The sequence below is a fragment of the Monosiga brevicollis genome, genomic scaffold, assembly GCF_000002865.3.
Source record: "Monosiga brevicollis MX1 MONBRscaffold_9 genomic scaffold, whole genome shotgun sequence".
NCBI classification, from domain to species: domain Eukaryota; class Choanoflagellata; order Craspedida; family Salpingoecidae; genus Monosiga; species Monosiga brevicollis.
In genome coordinates, this window is record NW_001865046.1 from 647,165 (window position 1) to 665,746 (window position 18,582).

Genomic DNA, 18,582 nt, shown 5'->3' on the forward strand with positions numbered 1-18,582 from the left:
CGTCTAATCAAACAAAAATCCCCAGCCTCCACAAAGCCCCATCGTATCATCACCAGTGTTGCTCTAACCCAAAAAAGACCGCAACGTACAAGTATCCAGTTACTGACATGTGAGTACATTTATAGCGGTGCTCGGGGAGGAAGGAGGCGAAAGGACAAGGGGTGGCCATACTTGCTTTTTCGTTTTGATCGTAGATAGATGACTTTGAGGGTTGTCCACCAGATCTGTTGACTACACGACGATATAAAGGTACATTTTAACGTTTTGTTAGTATTGGCCATATTAGTTTATGCACCATCTTTTACACTTTTCGTAGCTAATTTCACACTGTGAACGCGACTGAAGTGTGTTGCTCGCTCTCTCTCTCTCTCTCTCTCTCTCTCTCTCAAACTCCTCTCGATTTCCCTCTCTTTCTCTCAAACTCTCTCACTCTCTCTCTCAGCAGATCATACAGATCAGCTAATTTATTTTTTTTTTTGGATCAAGGCGTGGATCTAATAATTTGGGTGCTGCGCTTGTGAGACGTGCCCCTGATTTAGGGGGGTGGAGCTTGTCGATCCTGGCAGGAGTTTCGATGGTTGTGGGTGCATGTGTGTGGGCAGTAGCCACGGATCGGTGGTGAGCATAAACTCCGACCATGTCCGAATCAACCGAGACGGACACGGGTCTTTCCACCCGCGACCCTGAATTCTACCCGCGGTGGTGAGTCCTTTTAGGCTCGCCTTTTGGCCGACCCGCTTTGCCTGGCCCTGGTGTTGCCAAAGCTCTGACTGAGGCCCGCGCACGCTTCCCTCTCAAACCCATGTGTACGATTGCTCCCAGGTATCATGGTGTCATGTCACGTCGCGATGCGGAAATGATTCTGGCCAAGGATGGCATCGTTGCAGGCATGTTTCCCGCCCCCTGCAGACGCGCATCGGCATCCAGGCCGTGTGTCGGCCACAATGGTCCTGTTCGACCCTGCTGAACGACTTTGTTCCACTTGTTAGGGACTTTTCTCGTGCGTGCAAGCACCAAGGGCGACAGCTTTGTTCTCTCTGCCTGCTCGGAGGGGCGCATTGATCACTATCAGATCGAAGAGAACACAGATTCTGCCAAGGCCCCATTCCTGCAGTTTCGCCTTGATACCGGTAGATACACCTCTCTTCCGTTCCTCCGCACCTCTGCCGTGTACACACATGCACGCGCGTGCATCTGGTTCCTCCACTGCTCAACACGATGCAACGCCGCCAGGCATGTCTCCCAAATTTCGCTCCCTCTCCAGCGTGCTCCACTACTTGCTGGAGCATCCTCACCACCTCCCCTTTCCGCTCCGGACTTGGGTGGAGCGGGAAACAGATTCCCCTTACGAATATGGTCCGTCACCAGCGCCCGCATATCCAGCGAGCACTCCTCGACCCCCCTCCTCCCGTATCAGTCTGCACCTTTCTTTTGAGTTCCAAACGCACCAAACTTGCCTCCAACCCCGGCCGATCTTCACTGCCTCCTTATAGATCAGCCCAGCCGTCTGGCCGCGGCCATGGGAATCAAACAGTCCAACGTCAACTCACTCAAAACCACCAAAAAGGCTGACGGTGAAGCCCCCAAGGAAAATAAAAACCAACCTTTGGCACCGGATCATCCGCCACCCCCACGACGACCGATTGCTGCACCTTCAGCTTCCGATGGCTCGAGTGGCAATGTCACTCCGCCCGTCAACCGCAAGGAGCCCCACAGTGCAAGTGTGCTGGAAGCCGTCAACCATCTGCACTGGAATGATGACTCGGATGGTGAATACGTCGAACCTCAAGACACAGTGCGTGAAATTATGCCTGGGGCTAGCATCCTACGCTTGTTGGCAACCCCGTGCCCAGCCGCCGGTACGGTCGCGTATTTCTCACAAGCTTCTCATATTTTGTTTTTGGCATAGAATCGTCTCCGAGTCGGCCTTTCCCTTTCGGTATGCTGCCCCGTCGCCCGTGCTCGCGACTTTAGTTTGCGCTGATACTTACCCGAGTGTCATTCCACAAACAGGGCTTGGTCCGCGACAGCCTGGCAAGCGTTGCTGGTATTGGCGACCGTGACCTACTGGATGAGCATCTCTACGAGACTGTGCAACGTCACCCCTCTGGCCTTGATCACGCTCCTGAAGTGCTGGTTCGTGCTTCCCAACGCGAAGGAAGGCCCCGCCTAACCCCCTATCCAACCGGCCAGTCAAATTCGGAACGCACTCATATTCACCCACCTGACCTAGATTCACTGCGATTATGAGGTCTTCGCGACAGACGCAAACACTGGCGAGCAAGTCCCACTCTCTCGTAAGTAGCAGTCCCTCACCTTGCTCACCTCGCAGTCGTACACCTTGCACCTAACTTTGTGGCTACGATCTGCAATCTCGTGATCTTGCCAGAATCGGCCGTGCTTAAGCTCATCACCCTTGAAAAGGACGAGGATGACAAAGTCGTGGTGGTCTGCCGTGATAACGCTGGACGCAAGCTCAAGTTCAATCGTGACTCCAACGTCGAGGTCATCCCCGCAGTCTTTGCTCGCCTCTCGTCACACCGGTCCGGCCAAAACACGCTGCAATCTGAAGCCCCAAGCGTACCGGAGCGGCCATCACTGCTATCGCCAGAGGAGGAAGCCGAAAAGTTGGGCCCTGTAGGCTCACCAGCGGCGCCGGGTCGACGACGACGAAACGTCTCTCTCTCGGACATTGTCAAAGCCTCGGGGAAGCAGGTCGTAGGGACCTTGCTGAACAGGGATGATCACGTGTTTTATCGTGATGTTCTGCGCGAGGGCTATTTGTCCAAGCTGCCTCCTCGCAACAATCGCGTCCAAGGCTGGAAGCGGCGCTGGTTCAAGCTCGTGGTCTCCCTGGATCGTTCGCTTTCTGGTGGCCCAGTTTACTTGGAATATTACACCTCCCATTTGCGAAGCAAGCCCAAGGGTGTTATTGACCTCGACAAGATTCGTTCAGTGGGGCCTCCATCTGCTGATATTCTGGCCACAGACCGCCAATACCGCAACGTCCCCAAGGTACTCAACCCCACCTCCCATCCTTTTGTTCAATCCCGCGAGGGGTAGGGGGCCAGTTGGATAGACAGACAAGTTGAAAGGCAGACAAACATTGCATTCACATCGGGTCCTCCCACGGCCAAGACATGCTGCAAATTTTTATCGTTCTAACAGCTGACGATGAATTTTGCGCGTCAGGACTCGCTCTTTGAGGTCCACCTGCCGCGACGAACGTATCGGCTCATGGCCAGCAGCCGCGCTGAGGCTCGAGATTGGATGAGCATGCTCGAGGAAGTCATCGGCCTGGAAGTTGAGGACGATGCTGCTGCTGCTGCTGCCCGAGATGCAGATCTCGAGACCTCGTTCTTTGGCCACATCCTCAACGAGGAGCTGAGCCATCATGAGGCTCAGATCAAACTCAACAAGGATGGGGCCCAGCTCATCGACCCCACGGTACATTGCCTTCGCTGCACTCATTTTAGCCATTTTTTTTTTTTTTTTTTTGTTTCTTGTTTTTTGTTTTTTTGTTCCGTTGGCTGTGCTTGACTGGTTGGAACGTCTTTGGTAGAACTCTGAAGTGCTGATCGAATGGAAATATTCGGTTCTTCGCTCCTATGGCTACATTGGACACGTACGTCCTTGCATGCGGGTGGTGGTCATCGGCCCCACCCTTTAGATCTCATGAAGCCTGATGTGGACCTTTTTTTTTTTTTTTTTATATAAATGACACCTGATATACTTCTCATGCATGGGTGGCAGGTCTGCTGGTTTGAAGCTGGCCGGCGTGCCCCAACCGGTCCCGGCATTATGTGCTTCTCGGTGTCCCAGTCCAAACAAATGTTTGATATCCTGCACGCCCTTGTCACACCCTTGGTGCGCGGCCGCAGCCGTCATCGCCGTAGTCAGGCGTAAGTTTGACGTTGCACCAAACTTGTAGCGCGCCCATGTTCTCTTATCAAGCGCAGCTGCTTCAAAGCATCCTAACATTGTCAGTTTGCCGCCACCTTACCTACCGTCTTTGGCGGACTTGCAGAATGAACATGAGCTGGGCCAGCCTCGAGCCGGAACAAGGGCAGCAAGACGCACCGCCCCCAAAGCCTCTAGCTTCAACCCGGGCACACAAGACGGTTAGTCGGGGATGGCCAGAGCCGTGCTCTTTTGTAAGCTTGGTCTTTTCTCACCTACCTTTCTGCGTTTGAACTGGACCTACGCCGGCGCGCGTCCCCAGCGAACTGTTTTTGGACAGGAGCTGCAGAGCATCGACCTGGAACCCGTTGCCTTGGCTGTGCCAACCCAAAGCTATGACGCTGTGGACGATCGAGAATATTCTTTTGCTGTCGGCGATGTCATCCGGGTTCTGGGCACGCGCGCGTTCACTGAGGAGGGTTACTGGCTGTGTCAAAAGGAGAACGACCAAGAATTCGGTCTCGTCAAGATGCTGCTCGTGCAGGTAGATGCTTGTAACAACACTCGTGCTCTCCCGCAGCTGTAGCTCATGCCGTCGAACCTTCTTCCTAGGTTCATGAGCATGAATTTGGCAACTTTCGTGACATGGACGACATCACTGGTTCCATGGTGAGTCTACGATGAAGCTTGCGGCAACATGTGTGAATGGCAGGTTTGTATCGAGCTCTGCGGTAGGTCCTCGGGTCCTCACTTGTGGCACGTTGGATGTGTTTCGTAGGACTCCCTGGCTGACCTTGATGAGAACATGTTCAACATGTCAACTTGATTAACGTGCAAGTTGATCCTAGGCTCCCTGTTTGTCTGACCTAACCTAGTCTTATTTGGCTACGAGTTTTTTGTGCAACCCACGTCATTTCTTCTTCTTTTCTTTCGTCTCTCTGCCCCACCCCACCCCCCCCCGGCCGCATATTACCGATATTATATGAGTGTGTTGTTGGGCTGGTGTTTTTTACGTTTCCTTTGAATTTGAACCGAATTGTTGGGGGTTCGATTTTTATCTCCCTTGATTTTTGTTTGTTTGCGCTTTTGAATTTCTTCTCTTTTTCTTTTCAGGCTTTTTTCCTTTATGGCTTTTGATGCCGCCGGAAGCACACCAAGTTGTAGGCCTCACGGTGTACATGAATTGAATACTTGATAGTGATTGAGTGGTTCTTTGTGAAGTTGCATGTCCAAGACGATTGAATTCCAAGGTAAAAGAGTTTTGAAGCGATTCATACGATTTTCGTGGCGAACAGTTTTGCTGCTTTGCCAACCAAAGGGATTTTGAGAGTGGCAATTTATTGGTTCACTCGATTTTGCTTCAAAATACCATCCATAGAAAAAAGCAAATACGGGGTTGAATTGGGATATGGGCGAACATTGTGACACCAAGTCTTGTCAAACCAAACACACACTCACACATTCACATGTACACGCTTTGCCCAAGTGTCCAACCTCACAAACCACGACAGTCTGGTCAAATCAATAAAAAAAAATAAAAAAATAAAAAATTACTGCAGAGCGCACCAAAGGAAAACACAAACAACGGAAATAGGTCGGTCTAGAAGAGAAGTGCATATACTCGGCAACCAAAAGAAAATCAACAAACACCAAAGACTCTAGCTGCACAAAACGGTCAAAAATAGCAAAATTGACACGACCATGACCAGGCACCGCTGCTACCATGTCTACTCAACCACCGTCTCGACTGATTCTGTCATGGAGGATCCTGAAGGACCGGTCTGCACAGTCAGTAGATTTGAACCTGCACTGTTGATAGAATCGCGTGAGCGTCGAAGCTTCTTGATGGTGCCTTCTTCGTACTGTGGCCCAAACACGTCCAGATAGCTGGGCAAGAAGATGAGGCCAAACACGGCGGTAAATCCACAAAGAGCAATCATCATAGTTCCAAACTACGAAGTACAGGTTTGGTCGGATGATGTATGTCAAATGAGTCTCGATGCCGCCTCCACGTTACACCCTGTGTGCCGCATGCAAGCTTTCATGTTACTCGACCGGTCCGTACCGTATAGACAAAGTAGTCTTCCATCATGTAAACAAAGGTGAAGAATACCATGCCGCCGATGCAGCCTGTTGCCCGCATTGGGAGCAAAGCACCAACACAAAGGATTGAAGCAAGAATGAGCTGGTGTCGGGACGATGCTGCTGAAACATATGGTGATATGTCAAGGCACGGGTTGCGATACGCACTAAAGAGAAGTGGCTCTGCCGCGCCGCTGAGAGCAGTTTCCAGTCGACCCACACGTGAATCGGCAGCAGACTTGTCGTAGACGAAGAGGAAACGAGAAAGGAGATCCAAGCAAAGAGGCACCATGACTGTGCAGCCCACCACCGAATTCAGGTCCAAGGTCCAGTCCGCAAAGCCAAAGGTACCGATGACCAGGATGACCACCATGGCCGTGACAATCAAGCCAATCAAGGCCAACGCCCAGTTGCCCAGCAGCAGGCCAAAAACCACCGTGAAAACCACACCAGCCACGATAAAGTTGCGAATCATTTCAGTTTCAATCGTCTACATAACAAGGTAGCAAGCACAACCCACATGAGACGTGGCACCGCAATGGCCACAACCAAGTGTGTGAAAGTTGTGGCTCTTACGTCTTTGATGTACAACCATTGCCATGTGCGATCATCGCCACCGGCATGGAAGAGCGTGGTAGCAGCCGTTGGAAGTTGAGCCTGCAGGCTGGCTGTCCACTCGTCCCACGCACGGAGGGCGGCCTTGCCGTTGGCCACGTCCACGTCCTCGTAGTTGATGTCAAGGCCCACCCGTACTCGCAGGGCCTGTACACGGTCGCCGTACAACCCGCTCGAATTGAGAACACCTTCGACGACTTGGGCTGTCGAGTCAGCTTCACCGTGAACCAAGTGGGAAAAGCGAGCAAAATGTGCACCATCTGCAAAGGTGGCATTCTGCACCAGGGCCGTCAAGAGACCATACTCAAAGAAACGATAGTATGAGTTGGGCAGACTCTCCTCAGGAGTCACGTTGGGGTAAAGCGTTTGCAGATTGATGGCATCACTGGTCTCGAGGGGAAACGACATGCCATGCTCCGCCAAGAGCTCAGCCAGTGCGGTCGTTGGGCAATCGATCAGCAAGGCGCCACTATTGGTTGCTGTGTCGATCTGATCGGAGCGCCCGAGGCGCAACGCACGTTCAGTGGTCTCATCCACATTTGCCAAGGACACACAGACAGCCTGGCAGGGGAAGTGACAAGGGAATAGGATCAGTCGGACAGTCGACAGAGCGCAATCAAGCGGGGGCTCAGTGCGCCAAGCACCGCTGAGCAGCCGTGACAGAGTATTCTGGCAAAAGCACTCCTGCTATGATTCACGCTACGCACCTGTACAGCAGCTTGAAGGGTGTCAAAGTTCAGGTCCCAACTTGTTTCAAAATCCAGACTTTCTTCACAAGTTGTGTCAGTGGCATGACATTTGCGGTCGTGCAAACGCACACCAAACACCAGCATGGTTTCGGCGGTGGTGTTGGTGGTCACAAAGTTCTGAGCTTGCTCCCGAAACTCTTGCAGGGGTGTGGTTTGGCGCAGCAGTTTTGGCTATCGTGAGCAACAAAGCCCGGTCCAGAGTGAGCAAGATGAGCAACGAGTTTGGCGTTTGTGCACACTCAAAACAAGCCAAGCAACATCGTTGCTCGCATCAAAGTGTATATGTGGCGGGAGGGAACGTCTTTTGAACGAGATCAAGTATCAAGCGCCTCGGCTCGCGAGGTTCCCTGGTTTGGTGTACCTGTTTGCGATCAAACTCGATGGTACCAATGGCCACAATGAGAAACACAACGACGAGGACGGTCAGCGCGGCCAGGAAGAACCAGCGCAAGCCAGCATGGCCCACGCAGCGGCGAAAGTAGGCCTTGGACAGACATGGCATCAGTTGGGCCTCGCCCGCCGGAGGCTTCCGGGCATGGAAGAGTACGACCCAAGTGCAGCAAGCTAGTGGCAGAAAGAGAACGGCGGAAATGGTGGTGGTAAAGGCCAACCAGCCACACAACAGGCAAAACGCTTGAACTTCAAGGAGGGGAGAGGTGGTGAGGAAAAAGAAGCTGAGCATGGTGGCAGCTCCAATAACGAGACAGTGCTGGACGACAGCATTGGCGATGGCGCGCAAGCAGAGTTCAAGCTCAAGATCGCGCGACAGTAGCCGGCGAACGGCAGCGGCGGCGATGAGTGTGGAGGTGGTTGTTAGGAGGGCGGCCAGGGGCAGCGCCATGAGCTGTGGCACGCCAAAGAGGTGAAAGTCGCAGACGTAGCGGTAGAGGAAGATGGCCCACGCGGTGGCGCCCACAGTGCTTACAACGGCGTTAAAAGCCATGAACAAGGAGCGTGTACCAACGAGGCAGATGCCAAAGACAAGCACCAAGGGCAAAAACTGCCATTCGAGCACGTCATCGTAGTCTGCTTTGAGCACTTCGGCAGTCAAGGCGTCATTGGCATACAGAACGGTCATGTCGCCCATCTGCTTGTCATTGAGATAGTCATCGAAGCTTGCACGCAGCCATTGGCCCATCTGTGTTCGCTGCTCCTCAGGGCGATCAGATGCCGAGCGATAGCCAGGCAAAGGACCACCTAGCAAGACAGCAAAGCGGCACACGGTGGACTGTGCAACTCCCCCCACGTAGTCTAGAAGCACGTGATTGCGAGGTTTGAGGAGCAGTGTCTCTAGTGAAGGAGCGCGAGGCACAGAAACTCGAGGTTCGGCTGTACGTACCGGCCCCGACGGCATAATCGAGGATGTCGCGGAGGTAGGGCTGGCCAGCGTTTTGGAGAGCAGTCAGATCGGAGGCTCCGTTTGCTTCATAGGTAATTGAAAGCACTTCATCAATGTTGAGAAAGTTTTCGTCAACCTCGTAAACGTTGCGACCATTTTGAGTCACGTTCAGATAAGCATAGGTACCATCGAAAAGGCGCAAGACACCACGTGCAGCGTCACAAGCGCCATCAGACTGGGAACGGCGGCAAAAGCTTGTGCGATATTCCGAGTGATTGAGGAGATAGTACTCCAGGGCTTGCTGGTGGCGCAGATTTTCCGCACTGAGGCAGTTGGTGTCTGACTTGAGAATGACCTCAAACTCGCCGGTGGGCACACTGCCTCGGGGTTGCTCGGGCACTTTTGTCTCCAGAAAGGAAAAGTCATGGTTGGCGAGGGACTTTGAGGTATCGTAGGCAGAATAGATGTGCTCTGGCGCACCGCGCACCTGGTAGTTCCAGCGCGAGCGTCGGCCGCTTTCTGGAAAGATGTCAGAGTGCGTGTCAAGTATGACGCCAAGAATAACCAAGATACCAACCACGTGTCCAAACACAGCAAGACCTGCTCGAACGGGAGACATTGTACGTATGAGCATGAGCATGTGCAAAACCCCATTAATTGAATAAGAGGGCACCGCATCATGGCTGCTCAAGACGGGGCGGTAAGAGGGAGAAGGGGGTGATTGTAAACGGAACTGACCGTAGCCAAGACGGGGTTTGGCGGCAAGGAAGCGCGGGTATGCTGAGATGCGGGTTGTGTCAGGTGCGTCTTTGCCCTCGACAGGCTTTGAGGATGTTTCAGATGTAGCGGGACGGTTGGGCAACGGCTGCGGCTCAGATTGCAGATCCATGTTGAAGACAACGCGACGCGGGCCCGCGCCCACACCCGGGGGTAAGCGGCCAGCAGGGCCAACCAACGGGTCCATAACGCCCGAATTGTTATTACTATTCGGTGCGGGCGGACCACGCATGTTGGGGCGCGCGAGGGAGGGAGTGCGATGGACCGTTGATTGCTCATTTTCCGAGTCTGAATCGTCGGGGACATTGATAAGATTGGGAGGGCGCGGAGCCAAGCCGGCAGGGCGAGCTCCTGAGGGGGCAACGCCGGTCCCGTGAACGGGCGGCAGCGGGCCGACCTATCGTTGCCGCGAATGCGTGTGATTGATTGTGAGGCTATCTGACGCCTCATCGATGAGTTGCCAGCGGGCAGGAAAGCGTGGGGGGCTTCAAACCTTGTTCATCATCACGGCTAGCCAGAGGAACAAATTGGATGCAGGGCGGAAGAGAAGCCAACTTGATGAGAAGGCACGCAAGAATCACAAGATCCACGGCGACCGTGCGGTGGTGGTGCGATGCGGTGGGAGTGTGTCAAGGCACAAACCATACCGCACAAATTAAACCGCAACCCCGCCCTACCACTTGCCCCGTGGCCTACTCGAACGACGCCGCTCTTTCAATTTGTGCTTGTGACTTGACCTACCCGAAAGAGGCGAGTGACAAACCAGTCGCAAGTTGCCGAGTCGGAATCCCGGCGAGTCGGCGGAAATGGGCGGGAGTGATGTATGAGAGAGAGAGAGAGAGAGAGAGAGAGAGAGAGAGAGAGAGAGAGAGAGAGAGAGAGAGAGAGAGAGAGAGAGAGAGAGCGATTTGTTTGTTTTATTGTGTTTTCACATCAACGTGTAGCTATGGGGTAGAACAAAGGAAAGGTGTATAGGAATAAACCCGCGCGCTTGCTCTCGCGACGAGGGCGCGGGCACAGGCACGATTTGGTCTGACCCTGTTCTGACCAAATCGTACCTGGCCCACCTTCGTTCAGCCACAGGGCAGTCACGCATGCTGCTCCCTCTTTTTTTTTTTTCTCTTAAAGGCCGCTGCCGTTTGGATGTGTGTGTGTGTGTGTGTGTGTGTGTGTGTGACAACAACAAAGTCGTAGTTACTGCTAGCTACCAAGTGTCAACTTTATTTTCTGACATTCAAGTTTTCAAAAAAATAAATTATACCTTCACTGCGTTCGCCCCTCGAAAGCTTCTCTCACTTTCTCTCTCTCAAAAAAAAAAACGATTTGTCGCGCACAGGAGAGGAGCTGGTGGTGGTGGTGTGGGGCGTCAAGCGGTCGGTGTCTACCTTGAATTGGCCTGGCAGCTGAGGCGGTATTCAAGACAGTGCACACCTAGCTCACGAGCAGATTGCAAAATATTTGGAGCAAGCCTTCTTCTTTGGGTGCAAGTCGAGTGGTGACAACCGGCAGCATGGCGATGCCTCCCAACAACCTCGAGGCCATGGAGGCCCGCCGGCGTGCAGCCGAGGCGGCGTCGGCAGTCCTCGGTCACGACATTACACAAAACTTTGTGGAGCAACAGCGCCAAGAAGAGTATCAGCAAGCACACATGGAGGCCATGCAGCGGGCATACGAGTATCAGCAGCACCAGCAGGCCATCGTCCAAGCCGCTGGTGTACGTGACCCCGCAGGCCTCGCCATCTGCGTTGAGGAGGAGACAGTTGCCACTCACTACTCCGGCACATGTGGGCCTTGTAATGAATAGGATTATGCGCCAGTGGATGGTAATTACGCAAACGGATATGCACAGCCTGCTCAGGGTGCCGCCGCTCAGCCCAGCAAGCCCAAGCGCCCCAAGGTCAAGGCCAATCGCGTCGTCGGTGCACAAAAATGGCATGATTCTACCCTTGATGAGTGGGATCCCAGTACGTCGCTCGTGTTGAAGTTTTGGGTGACCAAGAGGCAACCGTCGTTTTGTCAATGCCTCTAGCCCTCGTGCCCTCTGTCCCCTCCCCCGCATAGCGCCCTGATCTTCGTCTCACGTTGTCGGATAGATGACTATCGCATTTTTTGTGGTGATCTGGGTAATGAGACCAGCGACGAAGTGCTGGCTAAGGCCTTCAAGCACTATCCATCCTTTCAAAAGGCCAAGGTATGTTTGATGATTGTAGCGACCATGTCCAACGCTGCCGCCACCCTTTGTTTGCGGTTCACTCGCAGCAATTTGTCTCGGGTCCCCCCCAACGCATAGGTCATCAAGGATAAAGCGTCAGGCAAGACCAAGGGTTATGGCTTTGTCAGTTTCAAGGAAGGCCGTGATTACCTCAAGGCCTTGAAAGAGATGCAAGGTCTGTAGGCCTTTGGCACATGAGCATTTGAGGGTCTGGCCAAAGTGACCCACCTCGCGAGGTCGTGCGTTTGGCGGAAAACACGAGGCTCATGATTGTTATTGTGGCGTTGATCTCTTTAGGCAAGTACATCGGCAACCGCCCTGTCAAGCTGTCCAAGAGTACGTGGAAGCAGCGTAGCGTGGAAACCAAGTCGAAAAAGAAGAAGAGCAAGAAATAATCTTGGCGACCATAGAGTGATGCATGGAATCTCAAAGTTTTGGGATTCTGAGGGGTGTCTCTCTTGGAATTGACGCCCAAAGCTGATTTGGACTTTTGGGATCGAGAGCAGCACGTGTGGGTAAAGTGCATGCTATTCGGCTGCAGTTCATTCGTCAATTACGAGCGGCAACCAAGAAAGGACCGTGGTGGTTTCAAGGCATGATAGATATTGATGCAGGAAGGGTCACATGAGAACCAAGCAAAACACAACAAAACCAGAGGCGGGCAAGAGGACCGAGGCATGCATTTACCGCCGCGATAAAGCGGTGGTGGGAGTGGAAAGACACAAATCAGCGCAAGACATTTACGAGCAGCAGCCGAAAGCCAAGCAAAAAGAGAAGGTGGGGAGAGGTATTATCTCGTGTCAACCCACTCAGGGGGCCTGTTGCCAGCTGTTAACAGTAGCTGCTACGCGTTGAAGGGCAGCGGCCGACAGAGTGGAGCACAGTTGATCGATGGCCTTTACAACGGCATCCTCACGCTGCCATGACCACAAACAAGTGTGAAATGCGATGCGTCGTGAGGTTTTGGGGGAGATGAGCACGGTTCAAGGAGAGAATGTGAAAGAGCGAAACGGACCGCAGTCAAAGTAGCACCGTTGTCCGACAGCGAGGCATCATCTTCCGAGGCTTGGCTCTCCTCTTCGGCCTAGCACAGGGAGGCGGCAAAGCCATGTTTTGAGCCTCTGGCTGCGAAAACATGGGCTGTGCAAGTTATCAAAGGCCTTGCAAAAGGATGGAGATAGCAGGCCGGACCGTAAAAGGGACGAGCTCACGTCCCGTCTTGTTGGCCTCTTCCCGCTCCGTGGGCGTAATGTCTGCAATGAAGCGCCAACAAAACACGGGTGTAGGGTGAGTAAGCGGAGGGGGCAGACGGGCCCGGAATGGCCAGCAGAAACGGTGGCGCGACTCCCGACGACGATGCATCACCTAGATTATCAAGCTTGGTCAAGTGGGGCAAATACTTGATGACTGTGGCCCGATAGTCCTCTTGCTCTGCCACGGGGTTGTCAGACATCCACAACACCTATACCCGCCAGGTGCATCCGTGAGGCACACGCCGGAGATTGTTGCACCGTGCTAGGGCGACCAATGACTTGACGTGCGAGAGGGACCAAGGGCGAGTCCATTGCCATCTGCAACGCACGGTCAACTGCGGCAAGTCTTTGAGGTAAAGGATTTCGCGGAGGTCTGCAATCTGGTTCTTGCGCAGATAAAGCTCCTGAAGCTGGGTGCAGGACTGAAGAGGTCGAAGCGACTGAATGGCATTGACGCTGCGCATGGCGAGGCACGGATTGATACCAAGGAAAGCGATGAGGCCATGAGTGTCAAAGGCCAGTATTTGGCTGGGACGTGCCAGCCACGGCGCCTGGAGTCAGATCAACACCCACCTCAAGCTCACGACCTCAACGGCAGGCATGTGGCGTAGCAACGCAATCTACACAGGGAAACGGGATGGGGTCAAATACAGCGCCTGTTCCGCTGTCCATGCCAGCGACGGCGGTGGCGCGGCGAGGGGTTGCGTACACTAGTGATCTTGCTGCCCCAGCAGTTGAGGTGTTTGACGGCCTCAAGTTCATCTGCTCTGGTCTTGGCCAGCACAGCCTCGGCATTGAGGGCAACACCCGTGCCCATGCTTGGCCCTGAGCCGCTCAGCGTGTTTGCCATCTTTTGCTTGCAGAAACACTGTCGACTCTGTCAAGCACATCACGACCATAAGCAAGCTTGCCAGGTGCGCATCCATGCTCGCCCCAACACCCAATGGTCTTGCTGCCCGGCTCTTAGAAAGGAACCAGGAGGCGGGTCTGGTGTCGCCCACCGCCGTGCAGGTGGCAGCGCGAACGGAGAGAGAGAGAGAGAAAGAGAGAGCTTACCCAATTTTCAACAAAGCCAAATGTGTCGAAAAAACTTTATAACGTAAAAAAAAATCTTTTCATTCGTTCAATTTTACAACTCGATGTAGACAAACAGACATGGAAACAACTATGCACATGACATTTAAATAAAATTCATTTAAAGTTTTAAATAGGCTTTTTTTTTTTGGTTTTTTTTTTTTTGGTTTTGGTTTTGCAGTATCGAAGTTGTTGTTTTGTTTGTACATGAGACGGGGAAGAAAGCGGACCCGCGTCAGCTACACGAGTCCATCACTCAGATCGGCGCACAGCGCGGCGTTAAAGGGCCTCAGAGGCAATTGATCTCAGAGGCAATCGATAATATCTGGTCGAGGCGCCGATGCTCAAGTTGATTGGCTTCCAGGTGCCTAGGCGGCTGGTGCGCGTCGATTCAGTCGTTCGAAACATGCTTCTTCTGAAAACCGCTCCACAACCTCTCGTTGCAAATGCAAAGGCAGGTTGACACGGATTTCAGCGTTGGTGTAGAGAATGCGCAGTAAGCGGTGGGGGGGAATCGCCAGGCTCGGGAAGCGTCTCGGCGTCGACCTCATCTCGTTCAACACGATCGTGCGCGGCGTCAAAATCAAAGTCATCACCGACGACGCCTGCCCGCTCTACCAGGGAGCAGACGCGTTCGTTAAAGACTTGGCTATATTGGTGCTTTTCCGACAGCACATGCCGTCTCAGCTCATTCCGCCCTTGACGGTCATGGGGAAAATGAGCGCGGCAAGTGAGACACATGTGGCCTTCTCGATCTAATTGATTCTGGTGTGCCTGTGCACGAGAAATCTGGGGACCGGTCTCATGAAAGAGAGCACGGCGCATCAGTTCATTCAAACTGACCGGAACCTCCGCACCAAGGTTCAGACCACGCATTTGAGCAGCAATATCCAAGACTGCCATTCTCTGAGTTTTTGCAAGCCGGGTGTTGTAAGTGATCGCTTCGCACGCGAAAAATAAAAATTTAATGACACTCCCAGGGTGTAAATGCTTGTATATGTTTGTGTGTGTGTGTGTGTGTGTGTGTGCGCGCTTGCATGTGTGTGTGTGTGTGTGCTTGTGCTTTGTGTGTGCTTTGTGTGCGCTTGCATGTGTGTGTGCTCGTGAGGTGTGTGTGCGTGTTTGCTTGTGAGGGTGTGCAGAGGTAAGAGCCCAACGAAGAAAAAATGTGACGTACCTTCGGCGTTCTTCAGGAAGAAAACCATATGCAAAAACAACAACACCATGTCATCAATTTTGTCGACAAATCAACCGGTTGTAACGGTCACATGCAGTTTCTCTCTCTCTCTCTCTCTCTCTCTCTCTCTCTCTCTCTCTTTTTCAATCAAACGTGTCGAAACGTGTTGTGGTGAGTGTGTGCGTGAGTGTTGCGGGCTGATTTGCTGCCAAATGGCAGCGCCGCCCGTTACGTAGGGCGGCGCTCATTAGCTTGAACGGGTGGGATGAATGCCTGATGCTCATGCATTTATTTGTGTGGCTTTGGGGGTGACCAATGCCCTTCAACAGGTCTGCGGCGAGCGAGCGCGACTTGAAACAAAGGGCGGGCTCTGTTCAGCTCACCGAGTAATCATGGCGGCGGCGCCGACACTGCGCGGCACCATCATCAAGAATGATTTCGTTCTCCGCGAAACGCTGGGCGTGGGCGCGTTTGGAAAGTACGTTATCCTTGCCTCCCTCATCCTACCCCACATCACATCTGTGGCACCCCGACGTTTTTTTGGTTCCGCTTCACAGTCTTCGGGCTCACTTGATCAACTGGGGCGCAGAGTCAAGCGGGCTGAACACGTGACCAAATTTACGCCCGTGGCCGTGAAAATCGTCGCCATCCCCTCATCGGGTCAGGTCACCAGCATTCGCAAGGAAATTGTTCTTCATCGACAGCTGGAGCATCCCAACATCATCCGCTACATGGACTATGACTCATCGCGCGAGAACATTTTCATCCTGCTCGAGCTCTCCGTCAATGGCGAGCTGTTTAGTCTCATTAGTACGCCTGCCTTGCACCCATGCATTTGGCTCGCTTCAGACCCGAAATTGCTATACTTTACCAATCGCTGCCAAGTCCTCATCCCCCGCCTCCACTCTTATCCCCCTCCCCAGCACCAGACAAGGGGCTGCCCAACGACGTCTGTCACCTCTACTTTTGCCAAATGTTCTCCGCACTTGTACGTTCCATCCAACAACCTCGAGCACCGCTGTCGCCCGCTGTCGCCCCGTTGGGGAACCACATTTCAGCCCCATGTCCCACTCACCTTTTGCTTTTGGTCTGCACACACAGACCTACATGCACTCGAAATTCATCTGCCACCGCGACATCAAGCCCGAAAATATCCTCCTCGACCAAAACTGTGGGTTCCCAGTGATGTTGCACGCCAAAGCACAATGCAGCCACACAAGGCGTCAGACTGGCTCACCAACCCCCATGCCTCGTCTACAGTCAATGTCAAGATTACAGATATGGGCCTTGCAACCCTTTACGCTGTTCAGAACAAGAAGCGCCTTCTCCGCAAACGCTGTGGCACCGCCCCTTACACGTCCCCCGAAGTATGCCCAGCTTCCGTCCTTTCAACCCGGTGAACGTGAGCTTCTGTTCTCCCTCTCATGCCCGCAATCCTGCAACCACTCTTGCACAATTCTTCCCAGGTGTTCAACGAATGTTACGAGGGCCCCGAGGCCGACCTATGGTCATGCTCCGTGGTTACCATCGCCATGGCAGTTGGCGGTAGGTGGCCCTCTCGCAGTCTGTGGTCTTCTCCATGGCTCTTCCTCACTCACACGCTTCGGGCCTCGTTACATTGTTGTCCATCTGCCTGCCTGCCCGTGCGCTAGCGCTGCCTTGGAAGGAGACCACCAGCCGGTGTCACAAATACACAGCATGGGCCCACGGCGATTTGAATCGAAGTCCATGGTTGGAGATTCGCGCCAAGGATCCACCCTTGCTCCGTACGTGCTTGTGCGCGCCTGCGATCCAATTTATCCGCTCTCGGCCCCATGACCTAGCCACCGACATGGCCGCACCTCACTGCCATCACACTTGCCTTTTATGCGCCTGCAGATTTTCTTCGACACACCCTGCACCCAGACCTTTCCAAACGTTGGGTCGAGCCAGAGATTCGACAAAGCGTGTGGTTTCGCCAGTACGTTGGCAACCCACCTTCTGACCGCACCTGCACTTGCCGCCCTTCTCTCATTTGTGCAATGGGCGGGCCTTTTCGCGTCGGTGGCTTCTTTACTGCTCGGCCATTGTAGCACGACATCCTTGACCCCTCTCCTCGATGAGCGCGGCATGCTCACCGAGCCCTGCCCATTGCTCAAGCAGCCCGAACCAGAAATCATCATGCGGTCAGCCACCTAATGCCGCGCAGGCCTCAAGTCATCGCTTCAGTGGTGTTGGCAACTGCTCATGATCTTCGCCTTCCCACCAACAGAGATGAAAACCCGTCCAAGCGCAGCAAGACGGCAGAGGATTTAATTTCGGTGAGAGGAGCTGAATCGGCGCTGCTCTTCCAGTGGGCTTGTAATTTGGGGTTGTGGGGATTGGACAATGGTATTTGGCTCCCTCGAGCGTGTCAGCTCGCTGTGCTGCAGGCCAACTCTTGATTGAAGCTGACTGTTTGTTTTTTTTTGTTTTTTTTTTCCACAATCATGTCTGCAGACTCAGGTGGACGAGGAGCGAGTGACGCGCTACCCCAATTTTCTTTCCACGATGGGCCTCGAAGAAACCTTTCTCGAGTAAGCGTGCTTGGTCCTCGCGGTGGGATGACATGGCCGTCCAATGTCTCACGGGCACGACATGCACCGGGATAGGCTCAAGGAATACTTCAAGACCGATTTGCGTTTGGAGGTTTCACGGACTTTGCCCGATAAACTGGCGGTGCGAGGCCTCTGCTCGCGCGTGTACCTCCTTCATGTTGCTTGGATTGTGATTATATGGTATTTACCTTGATTTTGCCTTTTTTTTTTTTTTGCGCTTGCCACGATAGCTGGAGATTCATCCTCGACCTCCCAAGGTCAAAGCTACCACGCCCGCCGCTTCAGCCTCAGCTCAGGCAGATGTTGCTGCTGGTACACCCAAAACGGTGAGTATTGTCCGTGTCTGAAGTTGAAGAGTCGTCTACAGCGCACCCGCCCATTTCACTCCCCTTTTTATTCCGGCTGTTTGCTAGCCGAACAGCACGGCCTCGGAGGCCAGCTGCTCCCCTTCATCGACTGCGCCGTCCTCCACTGCTGCCAATGTCAATGATGAGGATGTTGATTCGATCGAGCCGGCGGACGCTCCACTTCGCTTTAGTATCCGTTGCTTTCCTCACGAAAACAATTGCACCCTCGTTTCCTTCCTCAAACTTGAGGTACGCATGAGACCGTGTGTGCAATATGTTTTTTTTATTTCCCAGGATCAACCTTTTTGTTCGGTTTATTTTCTCACCCTCCGTCTTGCTGTCCTTCGCTGCTGTCAGGGCGATGGCATTGAATATCGCCGTGTCTGCGAGGCAGTCAAGAGTAATATGGCCGATATTCTTTTGACTTTTGCGCAGTGAAGCCAATATTCCCGGCGGCAGGCGATTCGACTTGTGCTTTAAA

General features: G+C 53.3%; 5 protein-coding genes across 5 annotated transcripts; 3 read left to right on the plus strand and 2 right to left on the minus strand.

Moving 5' to 3' along the window:
- Window positions 1–637: 637 nt before the first annotated feature.
- Window positions 638–4,726, plus strand: MONBRDRAFT_25221 (uncharacterized protein; the record flags this gene model as incomplete). The annotated part of the gene is made up of 15 exons (XM_001745489.1): window positions 638–702; window positions 823–947; window positions 990–1,130; window positions 1,234–1,356; window positions 1,494–1,795; window positions 1,975–2,136; window positions 2,234–2,297; window positions 2,390–3,015; window positions 3,169–3,447; window positions 3,563–3,625; window positions 3,754–3,902; window positions 4,028–4,121; window positions 4,223–4,444; window positions 4,513–4,569; window positions 4,679–4,726. 15 exons carry the CDS (start codon window positions 638–640, stop codon window positions 4,724–4,726), a joined length of 2,520 nt encoding a protein of 839 aa, XP_001745541.1.
- A 901-nt stretch (window positions 4,727–5,627) lies between these two features.
- On the minus strand, window positions 5,628–9,694 carry MONBRDRAFT_8010 (uncharacterized protein; the record flags this gene model as incomplete). The annotated part of the gene is made up of 6 exons (XM_001745630.1): window positions 5,628–5,852; window positions 5,966–6,472; window positions 6,559–7,158; window positions 7,305–7,517; window positions 7,708–8,636; window positions 8,686–9,694. The coding sequence occupies 6 exons, from the start codon at window positions 9,692–9,694 to the stop codon at window positions 5,628–5,630; spliced, it is 3,483 nt and encodes a 1,160-aa protein (XP_001745682.1).
- A 1,087-nt stretch (window positions 9,695–10,781) lies between these two features.
- MONBRDRAFT_32320 (uncharacterized protein) lies at window positions 10,782–12,154 on the plus strand. Its single transcript, XM_001745490.1, has 5 exons — window positions 10,782–11,176; window positions 11,267–11,426; window positions 11,556–11,653; window positions 11,753–11,849; window positions 11,972–12,154. Exons 1-5 carry the CDS (start codon window positions 10,973–10,975, stop codon window positions 12,067–12,069), a joined length of 657 nt encoding a protein of 218 aa, XP_001745542.1. The 5' UTR covers window positions 10,782–10,972; the 3' UTR covers window positions 12,070–12,154.
- Window positions 12,155–12,483: 329 nt separating this feature from the next.
- On the minus strand, window positions 12,484–13,777 carry MONBRDRAFT_25224 (uncharacterized protein; the record flags this gene model as incomplete). The annotated part of the gene is made up of 7 exons (XM_001745631.1): window positions 12,484–12,591; window positions 12,690–12,758; window positions 12,866–12,927; window positions 13,040–13,136; window positions 13,257–13,455; window positions 13,501–13,547; window positions 13,637–13,777. 7 exons carry the CDS (start codon window positions 13,775–13,777, stop codon window positions 12,484–12,486), a joined length of 723 nt encoding a protein of 240 aa, XP_001745683.1.
- Window positions 13,778–14,490: 713 nt separating this feature from the next.
- On the plus strand, window positions 14,491–18,539 carry MONBRDRAFT_25225 (uncharacterized protein; the record flags this gene model as incomplete). The annotated part of the gene is made up of 17 exons (XM_001745491.1): window positions 14,491–14,731; window positions 14,982–15,109; window positions 15,195–15,341; window positions 15,508–15,656; window positions 15,768–15,988; window positions 16,102–16,166; window positions 16,280–16,349; window positions 16,439–16,545; window positions 16,645–16,723; window positions 17,057–17,138; window positions 17,251–17,343; window positions 17,430–17,478; window positions 17,657–17,733; window positions 17,809–17,875; window positions 17,985–18,080; window positions 18,168–18,350; window positions 18,459–18,539. The coding sequence occupies 17 exons, from the start codon at window positions 14,491–14,493 to the stop codon at window positions 18,537–18,539; spliced, it is 1,935 nt and encodes a 644-aa protein (XP_001745543.1).
- Between the last annotated feature and the right edge of the window lie 43 nt (window positions 18,540–18,582).